We start from the raw sequence: 20786 nt of genomic DNA, 5'->3' as shown, positions 1-20786 counted from the left end.
TTTGTCAGCACTATTCCGGGGCCTGATGCAGTGTGACTGCTTACTCCAGTTTCTCAAAAGAGCCTGGCAGGCTGTCCTGTTGTTGATCTTCCACTCAATTTACCCCATCTACATGTTTATCCCTTGTACAGCCTTGAGACCTTGCTTTTCTTATTCACCCTATTAACTTGTCATTGTTTAGTTTCTTTTCAACTTTTGCTGGGCTTACTTTAGCCATGTCAACTAGTTGTACAATGGCTGCCCATAATTTAATGCCCTAGGTGGTATTAGCTGCCATAATACACAAAACACGTAGCCAAGCTGTCTACATTCACACCACCAGAGAATCCTGATCTGGATGAAACCCTGTAGTCACAAATACTACAGTTGAAGTTTTGGTTCTTTCTTCAGCACAAATGAGAAGCCAAACAGATCTGCTATTTCAGGCTGCCTAGGAAATCAAAAAAGGGACTTTGCCAACAAGTTGTTCTCTGCAGAGAAAAGTAATGAAACTACTTCAATTGAAGCAAATGGATGATCAGTTGTAAGCTATTTTTAAAGCTATGGCTCCCCTGTTGCCACTGTTACTCTTTCTCTGCACTCTGATTACTCCCAGCACTTACAGGCTAATTGAGGACTGGCTGAAAGTATACTTAGAATAGATTGTGGAAGACAAGCCTAGATTTGCAGACAGTTCTTACTATGGAACGGCCAGAGCAAAGACTATTTTCTGACAAATTCTATGCCACACAGACTGCCTTTTATCTTGCACTTGGACAATAAGATAATCACCATCTTGGCAGAGAAGCCACAAACTGGTCTTATATTGATCCAGAAATTGTCTAAACAATAAGTCTATTTTTACCATTGCCAGGTCACGTCCAGTTTTGATATATTTTAGTGTCTCATGGAGGAAATGCCACCTGATATTGTAATAGCTTGACCAATGGGTTAAGGATTTTTTTTTTGAATCTACCATACAATAATTAATTCCATGGAGATGTTCTAAGTTTACCAGATATCTACCATTCTAATGGATGCAACATCCAAGTAAGTTATAATTGGGAAGAGGCAGGGTTCATGTTTATAATCATCAACACCAATCTGTCAGAATCGTTTGCAGTAGAGAATATGGAGATGACTCGTGTAATCTGAAATGGGACAGAACAGGAAATCTATCTTTCCCAGAAATAATTTTATAGGACTCCTGTTTTCTCCTTTTTAACCATGGTTATCAGATCCAAGCATTTTTGGCATATTTAGGGCTAGATTACAAAGCCAACACTAATCAAGAAAGAAGGTTTATTTTTATTTTTAAGCAAGAAAAGCATTGATAAGAACTCCCTATTATTCATCTAATGAAGAATGTTGAGCATTATAAAAAAGTATTCATTTATTTGAATTGTTGGAATGGAAGACAGATATTTAAGTTGGATTCCCCCCCCCCCCCACCAAAGGATAGCATTTTTTTGGTCTTTTTGTTATTCACCTTGCTTATACTTGCTTTTAAGGAGTGTGAAGTATTGCAATAGGTCTAGCACCAACATTTTAGATTTATATAGTCTTATTTATGTAATCAGGACATTAAAAATGGATGAATTTGCTACTTAATCTACTAATTTAATAACCATATGCGCTAATGAAACTAATTCCTTTTATATATTGAAATATACTGGCCATGCAAATGTCAGGGTTTTTTTAAAAAAAGGATCCAAATACAGCTGTCATACTCCTATAACATATATCATTTTTGTTTGCATTCATTGCCCTTTAATTTACTTTTTTGCATCTCAAAAGAGTGGTCTTTTATATTAACTGCCTTAACATATGAATATTGATGAATGAATTGCATTTAAACAGCTGAATTATAGGAAATGTAGAACAGGAAAATGAAGACTATAAATAGCAGGCCTATTTTATGATGCCTAATTTTAACATACAATTTTTACTATATTACATTACTACTTCAAGCCCCAAATTTTATCATATTTCACTTAATGTTCACTGCTACTACTGAACTCAATGGAGTGCCATCTGTTTTTATGGCCCATGAGGTTAGAATGAGGGTGTAGGTGGCAGATTGCCAAGTCCAATTTCACCCAAACTCTGAGTGAGGGAAGGAGGAGGGGCCGAATATTCTGGGTGGTACCAGCAGCATGTCAGTGGCCTCCTTACTAGTGGGCTGGTACCATCCAATGGCTGACATGCTTCTTGGTCTGCAAATCTCCCAGCTATGCCCACAAAGGCAGAGGAGGGGTGGCATCCGACTCTTTACGGAATTAGATCTAGGCGTCAGAGACTAGATTGCTACTTTTCTTGCTAGTTTATGCCTACATAAATCCTGTAAAATTCAGTTTATTACCTAAGAAAACATCACAAGCATAAGATTATTCAAATATTTAAAATGAATGATAATCTGAACTCTTGTTTGGGGCCAAATATTAATAATGACTTTTCTGTATCTATATAGAATGTACATTTTTAGTATTATCCTTTAGAATTTTATCCTTTCATCATTTCTTATGAATCTTATTAGAATGTAATAAAAGCAGGAGTGGTAGAGGGGGAGGGGAAGTAGGGTAGAGGGGAATGATGGAAGGCAGATGGAAAGTTGGAGGGGGGCGAAAGAAAGGGTGTATGGAGGGTCGAAGAGGTACATTGGGTTTCTATCTTTGGGGGTATTGTTGACAAGAGGAATGGCTGTGTTTATTGTTTAATGTTATATGGCCCCGGTTATGCACAGTATATATGTGACTGTACGAAAATGAAAATGGAAAATAAAAACACATTTACGAGAAAAAAAATATGAAAAAAATGAAAAAAAATGTAATAAAAGTCTTACCATCATTTCTCAAGATTAAAGGCGTAGGAGGCCCTCGCACTCTGGTATTTGTTACTGTGTTTGTCACGACACACGTATAATTTCCCACATCCGATTTCTCTACTTTAGCTATGTATAAATTCCCAGTCTCTTGCGAAACAAAGCGACGATTATCCTGGTGCACAAAAGTTGGATATTCATTGAAAATCCAGGCATAGATCAATTCTGAAAATAAAGCAATAATAACTATTAATAATATTATGGAATATACTCGTGGAAAGCAGAAGATTAGGTCATAAAAGAAGCAGAAATCAACTCTCTCTTTCTAGACATGCACACAGACTTTTCAAACTGTAAACTTGAGAAGAGGGATTGCATTTTTATTAATTTGAAGCCACTCTGATTTTCACACACCAACTCTGGTTTTTAGCCTAACAAGGTAAACTTATGCATTTATACAACTATGGTGGAATCATTCAGCAAAATAAGCATGTGCTTAGAACAACAATGCAAGGGAGGGGCATCCCAGAGTCTCCCCCCCCCCCCAGTTATCATGCTCTTAACTCTTTCACTTACATGCTCAATTTTATATGACTTTTTTGAATCCTAATCTGCTGTGTTAAACTTTAATCTGAATTTTTTAAAAACAAATTTCTTTGGCCTGGTGAGTGACTCCAGTTTAAAACATTTGTTCCAAAGTGTTGTCAGATATCACATTTGTTTCCATCTCGTGGTATGCGAGTTTTGTTTCCATTGTTCATTTGTATTCTGACCCTACGTGTATATAAAGGCAAATAAAGGAGAACAAATGTGTGGAGAACTCTAAAACCTGGGCAATACCTCAGCATCACATTCCATTTTTTCCCCTTTTTTGGAAGAGACAGACAGAAATTCTTGATTGCTAGCTGCCTAATATATGAATCAGAAATCAGTGCATGGTTACAGAAAGTAAACAGAGCCACAAGTTCCCTAAAACTAGCTATCTGAAAATGTTTACTAGCTAGGCACTCTATATATACCAGAAGAAGAGATTATACAATAGATAGCTCAGGACTAAACCGGGGAGTCCTTGGTGCTCTCTGAGCTTGACTGTTTGCTTACAGATGTTTCGTTACCCAACTAGATAACATCATCAGTGTGAATGAGTGTGGGTTTTGCCCCCTGTTTATATATAGTAGCTTGCCAAGAACTACTAAGAAGAAAACCATACCCCCACCATCTGGCAGGACAAGATATTGTAAATAAACAATGAACAAAGCTCATACTCAGTGATGATATTATCTAGTTGGGTAATATAATATTTGCAAGCAAACACCAAGCTCAAAGAGCACTGAAGATTCCACTCTATATATCATTTAGAAATTTGTAGCATTTACAGTAAATATAAAAAGTTTAACTCTCCAGCTGATTGCAACTCATCGTGCTGGATTTAAGAAGAAATCATATATATTTCTTTTCTCTTTGATTTGCCTAATAGTTTGCTTCTACAGTTAAGACCTTATATATCCTGAAGATTAGAAGAGGAGAAAAATGTATATTAAATGAAGCATTCAAGGGCATTATGACTAATTCAACAATATTCCCAATTTATACTTTATCTTTGGAATGTATGCAAGAACAGGGACATTCATTGCAAGCAACTTCCAGCACTTAGGTTTCACTATAATCTTGTTATATTAATGCAAGACTATTACCCTAAATATCTTCAGAAGACTATTAAAAGAATTAGAGAACCATCTGTTGCAGCTTTATTTTAATTCCTTTTAATGAACCATCATTGTAATTGACCTCCACTATTGTAATACTTTTTAAGATACAAGGGCTCAATCCACCAAACAGATTTGCCCCCTCGCAATAATTATGTCACTTTCAGCTTACATGAACACATTGTATTCAAATATTTACTAACAAAAGATGATACTGTTATACTTTAATAATCACTCCCCAATGGAAACCATATTTACTAGCTTTTAGATTTAAATTTAGATTTAGTTTATTTGTATGCCGCCCTTTTCCGGGAGGGACTCAGGGCGGCGAACAACTCAAGGGGAAAAGGGGATACAAACACAATACACGTAATTAAAATACACAAGAGTCATACAACTATACAAGTCGAGAGGGGAGGGGAACTCATCAACCCCAGGCCTGCCGGCACAGCCAGGTTTTGACGGCTTTCCGGAAGACCTGGAGAGAGGTGAGGGTCCGAATCTCCGCGGGGAGTTCATTCCAAAGGGCCGGAGCTGCTACAGAGAAGGCCCTCCCCCGGGTGGTAGCCAGGTGGCATTGGCTGGTAGACGGAACCCGGAGGAGGCCGACCCTGTGCGATCTAACGGGTCTATGGGAGGTAATTGGCAGCAGGCGGTCTCTCAAGTACCCAGGTCCAATACCATGAAGGGCTTTATAAGTTACGACTAGCACTTTGAAGCGTATCCGGAGACCGATCGGTAGCCAGTGCAGCTTTTTAGAAGATACAATAATTACGTTTTATGTGGCTTATCTAATCATTGACTTTCACATGGGCATCTAATTATAAGTAACCCTATGTTATTGTTATGTGGATTCTTTTAATGAATAAGGTAGCATTTCTCAGCAGGTATAATACATTCCAGAAAAAAAACTGTGTCCCTAAACTATTTTTTTTACTTTAATTTACAAATTAATTTCCTTTACTTTAAATGAAGGTAACGGTTTACAGACACTGTACTTCAGACTGAGTACAAGTGATTTCTTGTCATTGTTTTCCTTTCCATATTCCCTAGAAATCATAAAGAAATTTAAATAATTCTCGTACTGTGAATTAACAGATGCCATTTATGTGTATGCATCATAAGGGAGCTTGTTAGAAAACAGTGACAACGTAGATTGATCCAGTCCCTCCCATGAAACTTGGCAAAGCAGGGAGTTATTTCCACTCATAGATGGCATTTGTAAAACCCATGTGGTTCTGCACCAAAAGGCAATTAAAGTTGATGATCCAAAAATGTCAAGAGGAGATCTATAATTCCAAGAGCTCTGCAGTAAACAGAATGCCCTTGTTGTTTTCTTTTGATCCTGTGGGAAAGGTTGGGTGAGAGAGAGTGACTGGCCCATAGTCCCCAAATGAACCTCTGTGGATGAGGAGGGACTGGAATCTGGATACCTCTGCTCCTAGTTCATTTCTTTGACTACTACCATGTTTCCTTGAAAATAAGATAGGGTTTTATTTTCTTTTGACCCCCGAAATAAGCACTTGGCCTTAGTTTCAGGGAGGTCTTATTATTTTTGAGGTGCAGGCGGTAGTGAGCGTGATCACCTCATGGCTGCTACTGTGTTGCAATATTTTCATGGGAGGGCTTATTTAGCATATGATAATAAGCCTAATTGGGCTTTTTATCTGGAGAGGAGTTATTTTAGGGTACATCGTTGATGGGTAGAGTTGACAGATAAATAAAGTAACTTGTTTGTGATTGTCTGAAGTTGAGTCATGGCAACTGGACTTATTTTTTGGTTTGAAATATTTTACTGCTTATCGAAGTAGCTTTTTCAATCTGAGTAAGTTGGTTATGGAGACCCAATATATGTCCTCCAGGGTGATTGCCTTTCTCTCCAGGAAGGAATAAATTCTTAGGTGAATAGACAGAGATTCCTGAAGGGTCATTGCTCCTAAATCCTTCTCTCAGGTGTGTTGTTAAGTGTGACCTCATTGAACCTGTGAAGTGCTCTTGACTTTCTGGGGACTGATACGAGAGCAGCATAAAAAAATGGAGACAGGTTATGTCTGAGGCCTCTACCTCTATTGAAGGAAGAACTTTACACTTTAGCATAAATGGATTCCTTCACTCCTCTCTCAAATCATATATCTTCCCTGTCCAAGATGTGAACATTATTGTCCTCAAAAGAGTATCCTTTTTCTTTTAAGTGAAGGTATACTGCTGATTCTGCTTGCAGACTCTGTAAACATCATGAATCACCTCAAATCATTGTATCCCCCTATTTTAGGGGGAGATGGCACAGGATCTTCGATAAAGATTCTGTGAAGATTGATAAAGTGAGTGTGCCATATAAATATTCAAAGACAAAGCCTTAAGATTTTTTTTCACACATCCAAATTAACAGTGTGCTAATACAGATGTTAAAATAGTTTTATTTTTCTTTGAACTAACATCTGTGCCTGAGATGTTGATACCAGCAAGCAAATAAGATGATCTAGACCATTTCTTCAGAAAATATATTAGATAAATCTTATTAATTTGTTTTCTTGCTGAAATATCTTCTGTCCCCAAAATCTGAAGGAGTCATCTTCCCATTCCCATTGGGAGACATCATCATGAGAAACACAAGAAGGAAAGGCATTGCCTGATACAGACAATGAAGTAAACCTTAACAGAAGGATTGGTTCTTGCTTTGCTTTGGCATTACTTGGCAAATGAACATAGGATCCCTGATTTGCCTTAGTCCCTTGTATCTTCCTTGCAGGTATGTGACAAGATGCTAGCTAACCACCATTAGCTACAGTACCTAAGAATAGAAAGAAATAAAGAGATGACCACAGACAATTGCTAAGAAAAAAGATGATGTTTTAAAGAAACACACAAGCTATGAAAAAGTAAAGAATAGGTGAGAGGATGGACTGGCAGATGAGTTATGGCGTTGCATACTAAATTTCAGAAAGGAGAATTCAGAATGAGAATTATTATTCCATATTTTTGTCTCCTGAAACAGCCACTGATTCTTGTTTTCCTGAACCACTCCTCCTCTTACTCACCTGCACTTCTGAGAGATCGAAGTGACTTTATGGTAAAAATTTAACATCAACCTACATTGGGAAGGCCTTTAGTCATTACCCCCTTCCCTTCAATCTCAGTTTTTATTTATTCTCAATGATTGAATCAAACTTCAAATATTGTAATATCTTATGCAGTTAGATCAGACATTCACAAACTTTCTCAGTTCATGGCAGCCTGAGTGTCGCACTAATTTTTCATGGTGCTTAAATTATATCCAAAGTCAGTGCAGCCAACTCATGAACAGTATGGTTTCTTAAAATATCCCATGGCACCTCTTTGCGTTCACTGTGATGCGCTGGGGTACTGTGGCACAAAATTTTGGACCCTCAGAGCTATGTCAAGATCCCAAAACAATGAAACTTAGCTGAATCCTAAGCCTTTCATGCACACAGTTTAGTTATACGGGGGGGAGGGAGCTATCAAATGGAATGGAGTATATGGGGATCAGATTATAGGAAGTAATTGCAGAGTGGAAGAAGTTCCCTTTCAGTAAGCAGAAAAATACTAGTCCCTCAGTATTTGTATTTGTATTTCTATTTTATTATTTGTATGCTGCCCTTCTCCAGGAGGACTCAGGGCGGCGAACAATTCAAGGGGGGAAAAAAGGGGAACATAAAAGACAAAATACAAATAATAAAAGTAGACAACAGTCGCACAACCATACATGTCGAGAGGGGAGGGAACTCATCACCCCCAGGCCTGCCGGCAAAGCCAGGTTTTGACGGCTTTTCGGAAGGCCTGGAGAGAGGTGAAGGTCCGAATCCCTGCGGGGAGTTCGTTCCAGAGGGCCGGAGCTGCCACAGAGAAGGCCCTCCCCCGGGTAATAGCCAGGTGGCATTGGCTGGTAGATGGCACCTGGAGGAGGCCAACCCTGTGAGATCTAATGGGTCTGTGGGAGGTAATTGGCAGCAGGCAGTCTCTCAAGTACCCAGATCCAATACCATGAAGGGCTTTATAAGTTATGACTAGCACCTTGAAGTATATCCGGAGACTGATCGGTAACCAGTGCAGCTCGCGGAGGATAGGTGTAACATGGGTGTACTGAAGTGCACCCACAATCGCTCGCGCGGCTGCGTTCTGGATGAGTTGAAGTCTCCGAATACTCTTCAAGGGCTGCCCCATGTAGAGTAGTAGTAGTAGGCAATTAACAATCTTCATTTACAGGCAGAAGTTATTTACAGACTATCATCACTTCCTTGTGGTAGAAATATACACAGAAAACATGCAACTCCCCGTGGAGATTCGTACCCTCACCACCGTCCAGACCTTCCGCACAGCCCTTAAGACCTGGCTATCCCATCAGGCCTGGGGATAAGATTTTAATCCGCCCCCCCCCCCGAATGCTGAGTGAATGTTGTGTTTTACTGTTTTGTTTTACTTTATTCACATTTATGTTTTCTCTTGCACTCCCTCCTACGAGTTGTAAGCCGCCCTGAGTCCCCTCAGGGAAAAGGGCGGCCTATAAATGCCAAATAAAACTAAACTAAAACTAAAACTAAACTGACAGTTCTCAGTCAGAAGTTTCCCAGATGGTGGACAAGGTATAATCCCAAGTAGAGACGGTTGTGAATGGAGACAAAAGAAAATGAGCAGATACATCCTGTGCCTAAACTGGGACAACAGACCTATTTATGAATAAACTAGCTGATAACCCGGCGTTGCCCGGGTATTTATTTATAAGGGGGAAATGTCCGGACCATGCGTAATGTATAATGTTGGATTTTCTCCCTGTGAAGCCATTACCATGGAAACTCCACTGCGCTATACAGTAGAAGCAATTTTACGGAAGTACAGTAGAAGCCATTTTAAGGCACAACAGACTGTATCTTAACAGAACACACACTGGGGAGTTTTAGGGGTGTCTTACCCCCACAGTATTTATTTACAGAGAGTAAGTCATCTGTGTACTAAGTTTGGTTGAAATTCCTCAAGGCATTCCAGAATTATGCTGGAATATACACACACAAAGCCATTTTTATATATACTTGGTGCTCTTAACTTGGTGCTAGATTTCACACTTCTCTGGTTTTCCTCATTCCCCAACAGTTGACATATTTAATTATTTAAATTATTTGACTATGATCCCAACATACAGTTATTCTAGGCAGCGGCTTCATTTGTACATAGAATTCTGATAGTTAAAACAATGGTAATATATTATTTTATACACAAGAAATGAAGAAATTTTAGAGATAAAGTATAACAGAATGGGACAATAATCTAAATATAAATGCAAAGTATGCTGTTTGAGTTCTATAGGGATGCCTGGGCACTATTTGTATCTGTTTCAAACTTGGCAGATTTCTTCTAATAAGGCTTCACCTGCTAATTGGTCTGAAAGTGACAATTGCTGTCCCATAGGCAATTTGTAACAACTGAGTAAACGGCCTCTTAATATAAAGCATGAAATGACTTTGAGCCAGTTAGTTGAGTAACAAAAAATAGGATTAGAATTTATAATAAGATGTTTGGCACTATAAGGATGCTTGCATGGTAATAGGGCAATTCATAATTCTAAAATAGATGCTACATAAAATGTCAAAAGTTCTTAGAAAGGTTTAGGATTTTTAAACTAATATAAATATCCTTTGTATCTTATAAAATATGCTTATTAGAACTAGTTGATTTTTAAAACTTCATTGTGGAATTTTCCTATTTTTCAATATTGTATTTTTTTCAATGTAGTCTTCCTAAAGTCTATTTCCTAAAGGTGATCATGGATCCTGTAGATAATTATTATATTATTTTTATTTCTTGTGTCCCAAGCATTTCAACTCTGCGCTACTATAATTAAGACATTTTCAAAACTAGCAATTGATTGTAATCTCTTTATATTTTTCAATGCTTATTTATACTTTCTATTCCATTATTCTTTCTGCAGTATTTCTTCTATATTAACAACGCCACTTTAATGAACAGATGTACTTACCGAAGGTATCCTTCTAGGAATAAAATATTCTGTTTATAAAAATGAAGTTAACTCTGAATTTAAGTCAACTTTCCCCTATCAAAAAGACTATTTTGCCATGTCAGCCTTGAAAGCTTCAGATGATTTCTGTCTTGCAGATTTTGTCCTCCTCAATAAATATGTGATATTTTTAATATGTATTCTTCTGTGTATGTATATTTGTGTATGTGTCTCTATCTCTGATCCAAATACAAAAAGGTGTCCAATACTATGATATCTTTTTGGGTGTCTCTAAATCTTGATGTGCATGGAAAAGAGAAAGGACTTATGTCAGGACACTGCTTTCATAAGTCTGACTCACCTTGTCCTATCCCACAGACACTGCTGGATAGATATCTTGTGGAAGCTGCTGCTGGCGACACACACAAACACACACACACATACACACACACTATTGAACACCTGATTCAAAAAATAACTATGTCTGTAAAATAACAGGCTCCTTTTATAAAGCTAATTGAGCCTTAATTGGTTTGATTGTTTTATGTACCTTATTTTGAGCATTTCTTTACTAATATTTCTTTACTATAGAATACTCAGGACTATTACTCATATTTGTGTTTGCCAAAATCTTTGTGTTCAACGTCAGAAGCTATTATGACATATTAAAATTGCAGAGCAATAAAGCAAAAATGAGGCAGTGTTGGATTTCAAAACAATGTAGAAGCACAAGTTCCTTGAAATCATATTAGAAATGTCTAGAAAATTCTGTTTCTGCCATTAGATAACAATGTTATCCAGTCAATTGGCAGCCAAGTTAAAGACTATTCAGGAATCTAGATCATTAAAAAATAATTTGGTCCATTTATATAATAAATACCTTGTATAATATGCAGTACTGATAATCAATTGGTTATGCAAATCACATACTTGCAAGATGAATTTATTGTTAAAAATTTAGTAGGGACTGTCAAAGCTTAAAAGATGCTGAGAAATCTATTTGTTACAGCACATTGGAAAATCCATTATACCTAACACATGAATATTTAAGTAAAATATAACTGTTCATCAATAATCAAACACAAAGACATGAAATTATTATATTCTGAGAACATGACTTTTTAGACTGCTTCAAGATATTTAAGTTTTGGGGTTTTTTTGAAGTTTTTATTTTGTTGGATATAAAAATGACAGGATATCCAATGAAATAATATTATTTTACAGTGTTTTGCAGATGCATTAGCAACATCTAAAATCCTTCAGTTACTATAATCTATTTCAGATTATTCTAAATTTGTAGTATACTTTTTAAATAAACAATTAAAGATTACCAATTATTTACACGAATGATAAAATGAAAAGTCTTATTTTAATAAATATACAGTAAGTCTTTAAATATTAAGTATAAAAGTGCTATTGCTATTGCTATACAATACAATATGATACAATACAATACAATAGCAGAGTTGGAAGGGACCTTGGAGGTCTTCTAGTCCAACCCCCTGCCTAGGCAGGAAACCCTATACCTTCAGACAAATGGCTATCCAACATCTTCTTAAAGACTTCCAGTGTTGGGGCATACAAAACTTCTGGAGGCAAGTTATTCCACTGATTAATTGCTCTAACTGTCAGGAAATTTCTCCTCAGTTGTAAGTTACTTCTCTCCTTGATTAGTTTCCACCCATTGCTTCGTGTTCTACCTTCAGGTACCTTGGAAAATAGTTTGACTCCCTCTTCTTTGTGGCAACCCCTGAGATATTGGAACCCTGCTATCATGTCTCCCCTAGTCCTTCTTTCTTTTAAACTAGACATACCCAGTTACTGCAACCGTTCATGTTTTAGTCTCCAGTCCCCTAATCATCTTTGTTGCTCTTCTCTGCACTCTTTCTAGAGTCTCCACATCTTTTCTACATCGTGGTGACCAAAACTGAATGCAGTATTCCAAGTGTTGCCTTACCAAGGCATTATAAAGTGGTATTAACACTTCACGTGATCTTGATTCTATCCCTCTGTTTATGTAGCCTAGAACTGTGTTGGCTTTTTTGGCAGCTGCTGCATACTGCTGGTTCATATTTAAATGGTTGTCCACTAGGACTCCAAGATCCCTTTCACAGTTACTACTGTTGAGCAAGGTACCACCTATACTGTACCTGTGCATTTCGTTTTTGTTGCCCTAATGTAGAACCTTACTCTTTTCACCATTGAATTTCATTTTATTAGATAGTGCCCAATATTCAAGTTTGTCAAGATCCTTCTGTATCTTTAGCCTATCTTCTGGTGTGTTGGCTATTCCTGCCAGCTTGGTGTCATCTGCAAATTTGATGAGTTCCCCATTTATTCCCTCATCCAAATGATTGATGAAGATGTTGAAGAGTACTGGGCCCAAAAAAGAGCCTTGGGGTACTCCACTGCATACTTCCCTCCATGAAAATTCAATTCCATTGAGGACTACACGTTAAGTGCGGTTGGTCAGCCAGTTACGAATCCATCTGGTGGTGATCCTGTCTAACCCACATTTTTCTACTTTATCTAGTAGTAGGTTCTGGTCTACCTTATCAAATGCCTTACTGAAGTCCAAATAAACTATATCAACAACATTTCTCTGGTCCACTAATTTTGTCACATTATCAAAGAATGCAATAAGATTAGTCTGGCATGATCTGTTTTTGACAAACCCATGTTGGCTTTTGGCTATTACTTTGTTTGCTTCTAGGTATTCGCTAATTTGTTGCTTGATTATCTTTTCCAGAATCTTTCCTGGTATTGAGGTCAGGCTGATAGGTCAGTAGTTTCTTGGATCTGTTTTTTCCCCCTTTTTTGAAGATGGGAATCACATCAGCTCTTTTCCAGTCCTCTGGTAGTTCCCCGGTGCTCCAGGATCTCTGAAAGATATAGTTCAATGGTTCTGAGATCTAGTCTGCCAGTTCCTTCAGAACCCTGGGGTGTAATCCGTCCAGTCCTGGTGATTTGAATTCATCTGAGGTAGGCAGATGTTCACTTACCATTTTTTTCCCTATTTCAGTTTGTGTTCCTAATCTGATTTTTGTGGTGCTGTTTTTGATAGGTTGGACTGTTTTATCCCTTTGTGTAAAGACAGATGCAGAAAATGAGTTAAACAGTTCTGCTTTCTCCCTGTTGCTTGTCACCTTCTTGCCACTTTCTCCCAGCAATGGGCCAATTGTTTCCTTAACCTTCTTCTTCTTTTTAACATGTTGGAAGAAGCTTTTTTTGTTATTTTTTTTTAACTTTTGTGGCAAGCCTTTCTTCATTGTGAGCCTTAGCTTTCCTCACTTCATCTTTAAATGCTCGGGCTATTTGCTGATATTCTGCCTTAGTTATGCCCCCCCTTTCCACTTTTTATACTTATCTTTTTTGTCTTTCAATTTGTCAGAGAGTTCTTTATGCAGCCATGCTGGGTTTTTTTGGGAGCTGTTATTTTTCTTCTTCATTGGTATTGTACTAGACTGGGCTTTTGTAATCTAATTTTTCAAAATTTCCCAAGCTTCTTGAGTTGTTTTCCCCTTGAGGATTCTCATCCATGGAATTCTTCCCAAGCTCTCTCTAAGTTTATTGAAATTAGCTCTCTTAAAATCTAAGACTCTAGTTTGACTTTGTTCAACTACTTGTGTTTGCATAATGTTGAATTCCAATTTTGCATGGTCACTTGCCCCCAGGGTTCCTGCGGCTTCAACACTTTCTATCATTTCTTCTCTGTTAGTGAGAATTAAGTCCAATGTGGTTGATTCCCTTGTTCCCTTCTCTACTTTTTAGGGAAAAAAGTTGTCTGCTAGGTTTGTTAGGAACATGTTGGATCTTCCACTTGATGCAGAGTTTGTTTCCCAGTTGATGTCAGGGTAGTTAAAATCCCCCACTACTATTGTGGTGTGCTTCCTACAATTCCTTAGTTAGCTGACTAGCAAAAAGTTCATCTTCTTCCTCTGCTTGGTTGGATGGCCTGTAGTATAGACCTAGGGCAATGTCATTCCCCCTCCCAACCTTTAATATTGACCCCAATGCATTCAAGATAGTTCTCATCATAGTTATGCTCTATTTCTGTAGAGAAGTAATTATTTCTTACATATAGTGCAACTCCACCTCCTCTTTTATTTGGTCTATTTCTTTTAAATAATTTAAATCCTTCTAGCTGTATGTTCCATTTGTCGGTTTCATCCCACCAAGTTTCTGTAATGGCAACAATATCGTATCTCCCCTCTTTTACTTGAATTTCTAATTCACCCTGTTTATTTCTCATACTGTGTCCATTGGTGTATAGACATTTGAGTCCATTTTGATTGACCCTGTGTTTACTTCTACACAACCTGTGTTATGCCTGACTGTCCCTATTTTCTTGCCACTTGTATGATTCATGCACATGGCATGGCACTCACTATTAAATGCTTGGTTTTTCTTGACAGCGGGAGTGATAATCTTACCCACACAAACATCTGTGTTACATGCACTGATAACCCTATGAATTTTAGATTGCTGGGGACAGAAATGTTCTGTATCAATTAATTCTCTGTCCCCACTGTTCAGTTTAAATGTTTATCCAGAAAATCTGTGAATTTAATGCCAAGTGGCTTTGGATGGGTGCAAACCATATCTTTTGTACAGTTTTTCATTGGGCCAGCTGCAGACATCATGACTAATATCTTATTAGACTTGCTCAACCAAAGATTCTTCTTCAGATTTACTGGATACCCCAAATAATGTTTAACACTGTTCATTATGTTGAAAGTATGAAATGAGTGAGCCCATTCTCCCTCAAGCAGGTCTCTGAGGAAGAAGTTGAGGAATTGTTGTTCACAGAAGACATCACAATTGTCCCTTCCCCCCTTAGCTATCTCCCGTTATCCAATGCCAGGCAACCAATAAGTTTTAGGCAAGATGTTTTCATAATGGAGAGTTGAAGCACAGTTTGGTATGCAGCTGGTGTGCTGAGTGACCTTGAAGCAGCATCTCAAGGAGATACAGCACTTACTTTTATTTCCCCCCAAACCTTCACTGTTATATTTTCACCCTCCCTAGAGTTCCTGGCACTACAAATAGTAGTGAAGGACAAGTAAGCATAAGTGGCAGCTGAGCGTCTGGGTGACTTTAAAAAAAAAAGAGGTTATTATATTTGAAGGGCCACAAATTCAGATATGGATGGCACATCTACATATAGTATAAGGTTAAAATAAACACAACTTTCCAGAAATATTTTGTTAGGTGTGCCATTCTAAGAATTTAGAATAAATATAAAATAAGGCTCTCTTCTAAGAGACCTATTTGGCTATCACCATAGGAAACCTTTTATAGAAAAGAAGTGATGATGAGACCAAATTGGTGGACCTATAGTGAAATAATATCTTTTACTCCTAATGAATCTAATCTTAAGAAAAAAATAAGTATCAGAGTGTCTGTCACTGGTTCACATACTTATAATTAAAAATAAAACTGTAATTTAGATCTAAAAAGTTATACTTTTGAATCAGTAAAAAGTGAATTTGAAATTGCATCATTGACAATGATGAACTAAGGTTTATAAAATGTTGCTAAAGCTGAACCTGGTAAACGAATATGTTAAACTCAGTATGATTCAATGGGCCCAAAATACTGGTTATAATATAATGCTTGAGCAGGGGAAAATATGTGGATGAATGGATTGAAATTCACACTGAATTATAATTTGAAAAGAACATTTTTATAAAATGATATATTGTTCATACTTAATGCCTGAGAAACTGTCAAAGAAATATAATGATATTTCAAATGTCTGTTGCAAATATAATTGCAAAAAAGATACATTTTATCATTTGTGGTAAAGCAAAGAAATATTGGTGGCAAATCTCTCGTCTTGTTTTAGAGGATGCTTAAAACAAATATAAAATTGAAACCAAAAAGGTAGTTTAGGACTATTAAATAAAGTATGTGAGAAAAAATGGAACTTTTTTACTATATATCTTGATCGTATGTGAAAAAAATGGAAAGACCTTTCAATTCCTACAATGGAAAAAGTGATGGGGCTGGTAGAGATGGCACAACTAAAAGCTCTAATTAAAGAAAAGAACTTATCCAGTTTTGTTTCTAATTGGAAACCACTTCTGGATTTTATGTTAGGAAAAATGATATTGGGCTTTGATGATTAATTTGTTGTTATAGAAATGGCTGGTACTTAATTTGTGAAGCAAAAAAGTTGAATTTGTTAATTGCATTTTTATATTCTATATCAGTGATGGCTAACCTTTTTGTCGTAATGTGCCGAAAGCGCATGCACGCCCCTGCACCCATAATGCGTGTGACACCCCCTGCAGCTCACCCCCTGCAAATGAGTGCATGACCCCCCCCACTCTCCCTGTGCATGTGCACATGATCCCCTGCATTCCATTTTGGGCCTTGTAGGCCTCCCTGCAGCCTCCTGGGAGCAAAAACAGGCCACAGGGGGGAGTGCCACACCCCTGCACTCCTCCCATCCCTTGCACATATGTGTGCGACCTCCCCATGCATGCATGCACTACCACCTCATCCCCTCTGCATGCGCGCACATCTCTCACATGTTCCCACTGCGCATGCATGACAGAGACCCAAAAATCAGCTGGCAGGCAGGAAGTGCATGGACATGTGCGGTGGAGCTGAACTGGAGCGACAGCTCGTGTACCCACAGAGAGGGCTCTGCATGGCACCTGTGGCACAGATGCCATAGGTTCGCCATCACCCAAAAAAGTTGGATAGGTTCTTTCCTTATTTACCCTGTACACCTTTTCTCTCTTTGTTCCTTCCCCAATCCATTAATATTTTTGTATCTATCTGTATTTTATATCATAATACATTTTTATTAAAACAAATAAAAAAGCAAACAACCCAGCAGCTGAAACTCAGATAAGCAGGGATTAATCCCAAACAATCAAACACAAAACAATACTCTAATCAAGGAATCCAAGGAGAGAAACATACCTCCATCAAAATTGGCAGCCCAAGTACTGTCTATGGAGATCCTCGATCGTCCAGGTCATACTTGTTCCAAAGGTGCTTTTTCAAGAGGCAACTAGACTTTCTGGTTTTTCTTTGAAGACGTTTCCAAGAAGCTTCTTCAGTTCTGTTATCTGTGTCATCAGGGTCACATCGATTTGTTTCACACCCATTTGCACTATTCAGGTGACCTTGACACAGATAAATCTCTAGGTGGCCTCAATGACTCTCTAAAAGAATGCAAATGACCGGCTGTCTGCAAGGAGTATAAATCTTTCCATTTCCCACTATCCAGTCAGAGGTGAAGAAACTTTTTAGATGAGAAGTGATATGTCTTCAAAGAAAAACCAGAAAGTCCAATTGCCTCTTGAAAAAGCTCCTTTAGGGCAAGCTACTGTATATAAACAGGAAGAAAACTTGACACTCACTTCCATTGATGAAGTTATTAGTTGAGTAATGAAATACCAGCAAGCAAACAAACAAGTTCAGAGAGCACCAAGATCTCTATAGTTCGATTTTGAGCTACAAATTTACTTGTTTACAAGTACTTTCTTCTGCTTATCAGCTGCTTCTCTAGCTATATAACCAGAAGACTCATAAATATGCCGTGTGGTCAAAATTTAATGAAGTGTTTAAAAATAGGGCTGAATAATTTCCTATATGTAAATATGTCTTTTCCCCACTTGTTTGTTTTTTCCTTTTTATTCTCCCCCCTTTACTCTCTGTGTCTCTTTGATTACAAAGCTATTCTTCCTTAGTTGCATTTAGAAAAACAACAAAAATAGAATTGTTCCAAGGGTCATTCTAATTAGATTTGGGCCATCACTGTTTTATTTTATGAGTTGTTTCATTGTTGATGTATTGTTGTGATGTTATGCTAATTTTATTCCTGCTGGGAATGTTTTAAACTGTTTTTTTAAAAATTATATTAACTGGTGAGAGTCATCTGATTGGGGCAAGTTATAAATATAATAAGTAAGTAAATAAATATTAAAGCAATAAAAAAGAAAAGAGATTCTTTGGATTTCCTTTGCTGTCAAGATTCATCTGGTTCAGTGGACAAAATATTAGCAGTATTCTTTCTTTCTTCATTCTCACAAACCTGATTTTGATGTAGCATCTGCCTACAATATTTACTGAAAAATCTGTACCTCTCTATGATTTTTCAAAAAGAGCATGTATATAATGCTTTTCAGAAATATTGAGTTATTGCATAAATATTTCCAAGAGTTAAAAAAAAATATTTTTCCCAGTAAAGGAGATATTATAGCACCTAGCTACTGGGATATATGATGCTAATTTGGCATGCTCTCAACTGCCTGCCTGCCTATTCCTAGGACATGGCTACAATCTAGCTAGATCAAGTTTTTCTGAATCACTTGTTATTTATAATATAGATAGTCCGTGCTAAGTGACCAGAATTAGGACTGGTAACTCAGTCATTAAGTGAAGCAGTTGCTAAATGAATCTATCTATCTATCTATCTATCTATCTATCTATCTATCTATCTATCTATCTATCTATCTATCTATCTATCTATCATCTATCTATCTGTCTATCATCTATCTATCTATTTTTTATGCCACCCATCTTACAGCTTACAATAAATTATTGTCTTACTTCAGCTATGTTTTGCTTTACAAAACTGTGAAGGTCCTAAATGATGATGGATCATAAAGTTACATTTTGATCACTGTCTTAACAATGAACACATGCTAAACAAGGACTATCTGCAGCTAATTTGCTCTAGCAATGAAGATTCTCCACTAGGACTGAGGAAACATGCTGATTTGCGGCCTGTTGCTGTCTCTCAACCCTAGAAAGACTTAATTGGCAAATTATTCCTCAAATTTGTAGCCAAAAACACCCTGTGGGGTCTTCTTTGTATAATTGCTAGGAATACACTGACTGATTCAAAGACAAGTTAAAAAAACCACATTCTCGTAAGCAGAGGCATATCACTAAGCAAATATAAAAAGACTGAAACACAATGATAGGAACAGCCATTATAATACATGACTTACATCCATTATAAAATAAAATTCAAGGCATAAAATTATTATTATGAAAATGAGAACGTTCATACTTTATTAAAAATGTATTGCAATACAAGATTTTCAGATTTATGAAGTCTCCCAAAGTGAAAAACATAAATCAACATATGAATAATTCTTTTCATTGATAGATAACAATAATGCAATATTTCACTTTCCAAAAGTGTCAACATGTATGCTATCTTAGATACAGAAACATATAACTTTATTCAATGGCAATAACTTAGCTGAAGCAAAGACATAGGTTTAAAAGGAAATTCATTAACATTCTGTATCTTCCCTATAATCAGTCTTGAAGAATAACTGACAGAATCACATCTATTACTCGCTTTAAGGTTTCTTTGAGATGTCTTTGTCCTTTTTGTCTATATTATAAAAGGAATTTGTATTTGCACAGAGGCAGCCCTACTTCTCCAATGAAGATTTAGAAGTTGGGTGTTTATTTATTTTTATTTAGTTATTTAAGATAATTTACATGGCTGTCCAACTCACTCTCAATGACTCTGGGCAATTTACAAATAAAGTGTTGGTGTTGTTGGCAGCAGTGGTGATTTTTTTTTTTTTTTTTACTACCGGTTCTGTGGGCATAGTTTGTTGGGCTTGGCAGGGGAAGAATACTGCAAAATCTCCATTCCCACTGTACTCCAGGGGAAGAATACTGCAAAATCTCCATTCCCACCCCACTCTGGGGCCAGCTACAGGTGGCATTTGCTGGTTCTCTGAACTACTCAAAATTTCCGCTATCGATTCTTCAAATTACTCAAACTTTCTACCACTGGTTCTCCAGAACCAGCTGGATTTCACCCCTGGTTGGCAGAGATGGCTTTATTCTTCCAAATGGTGAATTTTTTGGCCGAAATGGCTTATTCCCACTGGGTGAAGGTGGTGACACCCAAGTATGTGTTATGTGGAGAAGAGATCAGTAACTTGGTTAAACAGTTTGCTGGGAGCCTAAGACTGTTCCATGGCCTGCCATGATGGTAGCAGCCATATTGTTGCAAACCTTCTACAATGGGATTCAGAGGGACAAAAAAGAATGTTGCTTGTTTCCAGAATGTGCCACCTAATAGTTTAAAAAATGTGTGGCTACTGTGCACAAGACCTGTGATTTGTGTTGAGTTTTGACTGTGATAGACTGTTTAGCAAGGTGGTACTGGGACGTAAGCTTCCCTTAAATTAATACAAAAGAAAAACAAAATGAATCCTAGATGAAACCAAGCAATCATACATTGTGGCTTTCATTTGTATACCCTAATATTAGTGGAAGAGAAGGCAATTTTTTATAATTTCATAATACACAGTAAAAT

The 20786-nt window shown here is 37.3% G+C and overlaps 1 protein-coding gene across 4 annotated transcripts in view; it reads right to left on the bottom strand.

Moving 5' to 3' along the window:
- The window catches only part of LOC106554500 (contactin-4), a 566498-nt gene that overhangs the window by 119366 nt on the left and 426346 nt on the right, over positions 1 to 20786 (bottom strand). For all 4 annotated transcript variants that reach the window (XM_087708901.1, XM_087708899.1, XM_087708897.1 and 1 more), the window contains exon 6: positions 2822 to 3025. In XM_087708901.1, the coding sequence (XP_087565027.1) occupies positions 2822 to 3025 (204 nt within the window). The remainder of the gene's footprint in view (positions 1 to 2821; positions 3026 to 20786) is intronic.

This window comes from Thamnophis sirtalis, unplaced genomic scaffold, assembly GCF_051295495.1.
Source record: "Thamnophis sirtalis isolate CommonGarterSnake01/CBP01778 unplaced genomic scaffold, rThaSir2_p1.2 scaffold_3, whole genome shotgun sequence".
Classification (NCBI taxonomy): Eukaryota; Metazoa; Chordata; class Lepidosauria; order Squamata; family Natricidae; genus Thamnophis; species Thamnophis sirtalis.
This window is presented reverse-complemented; position numbering and strand designations above follow the sequence as displayed.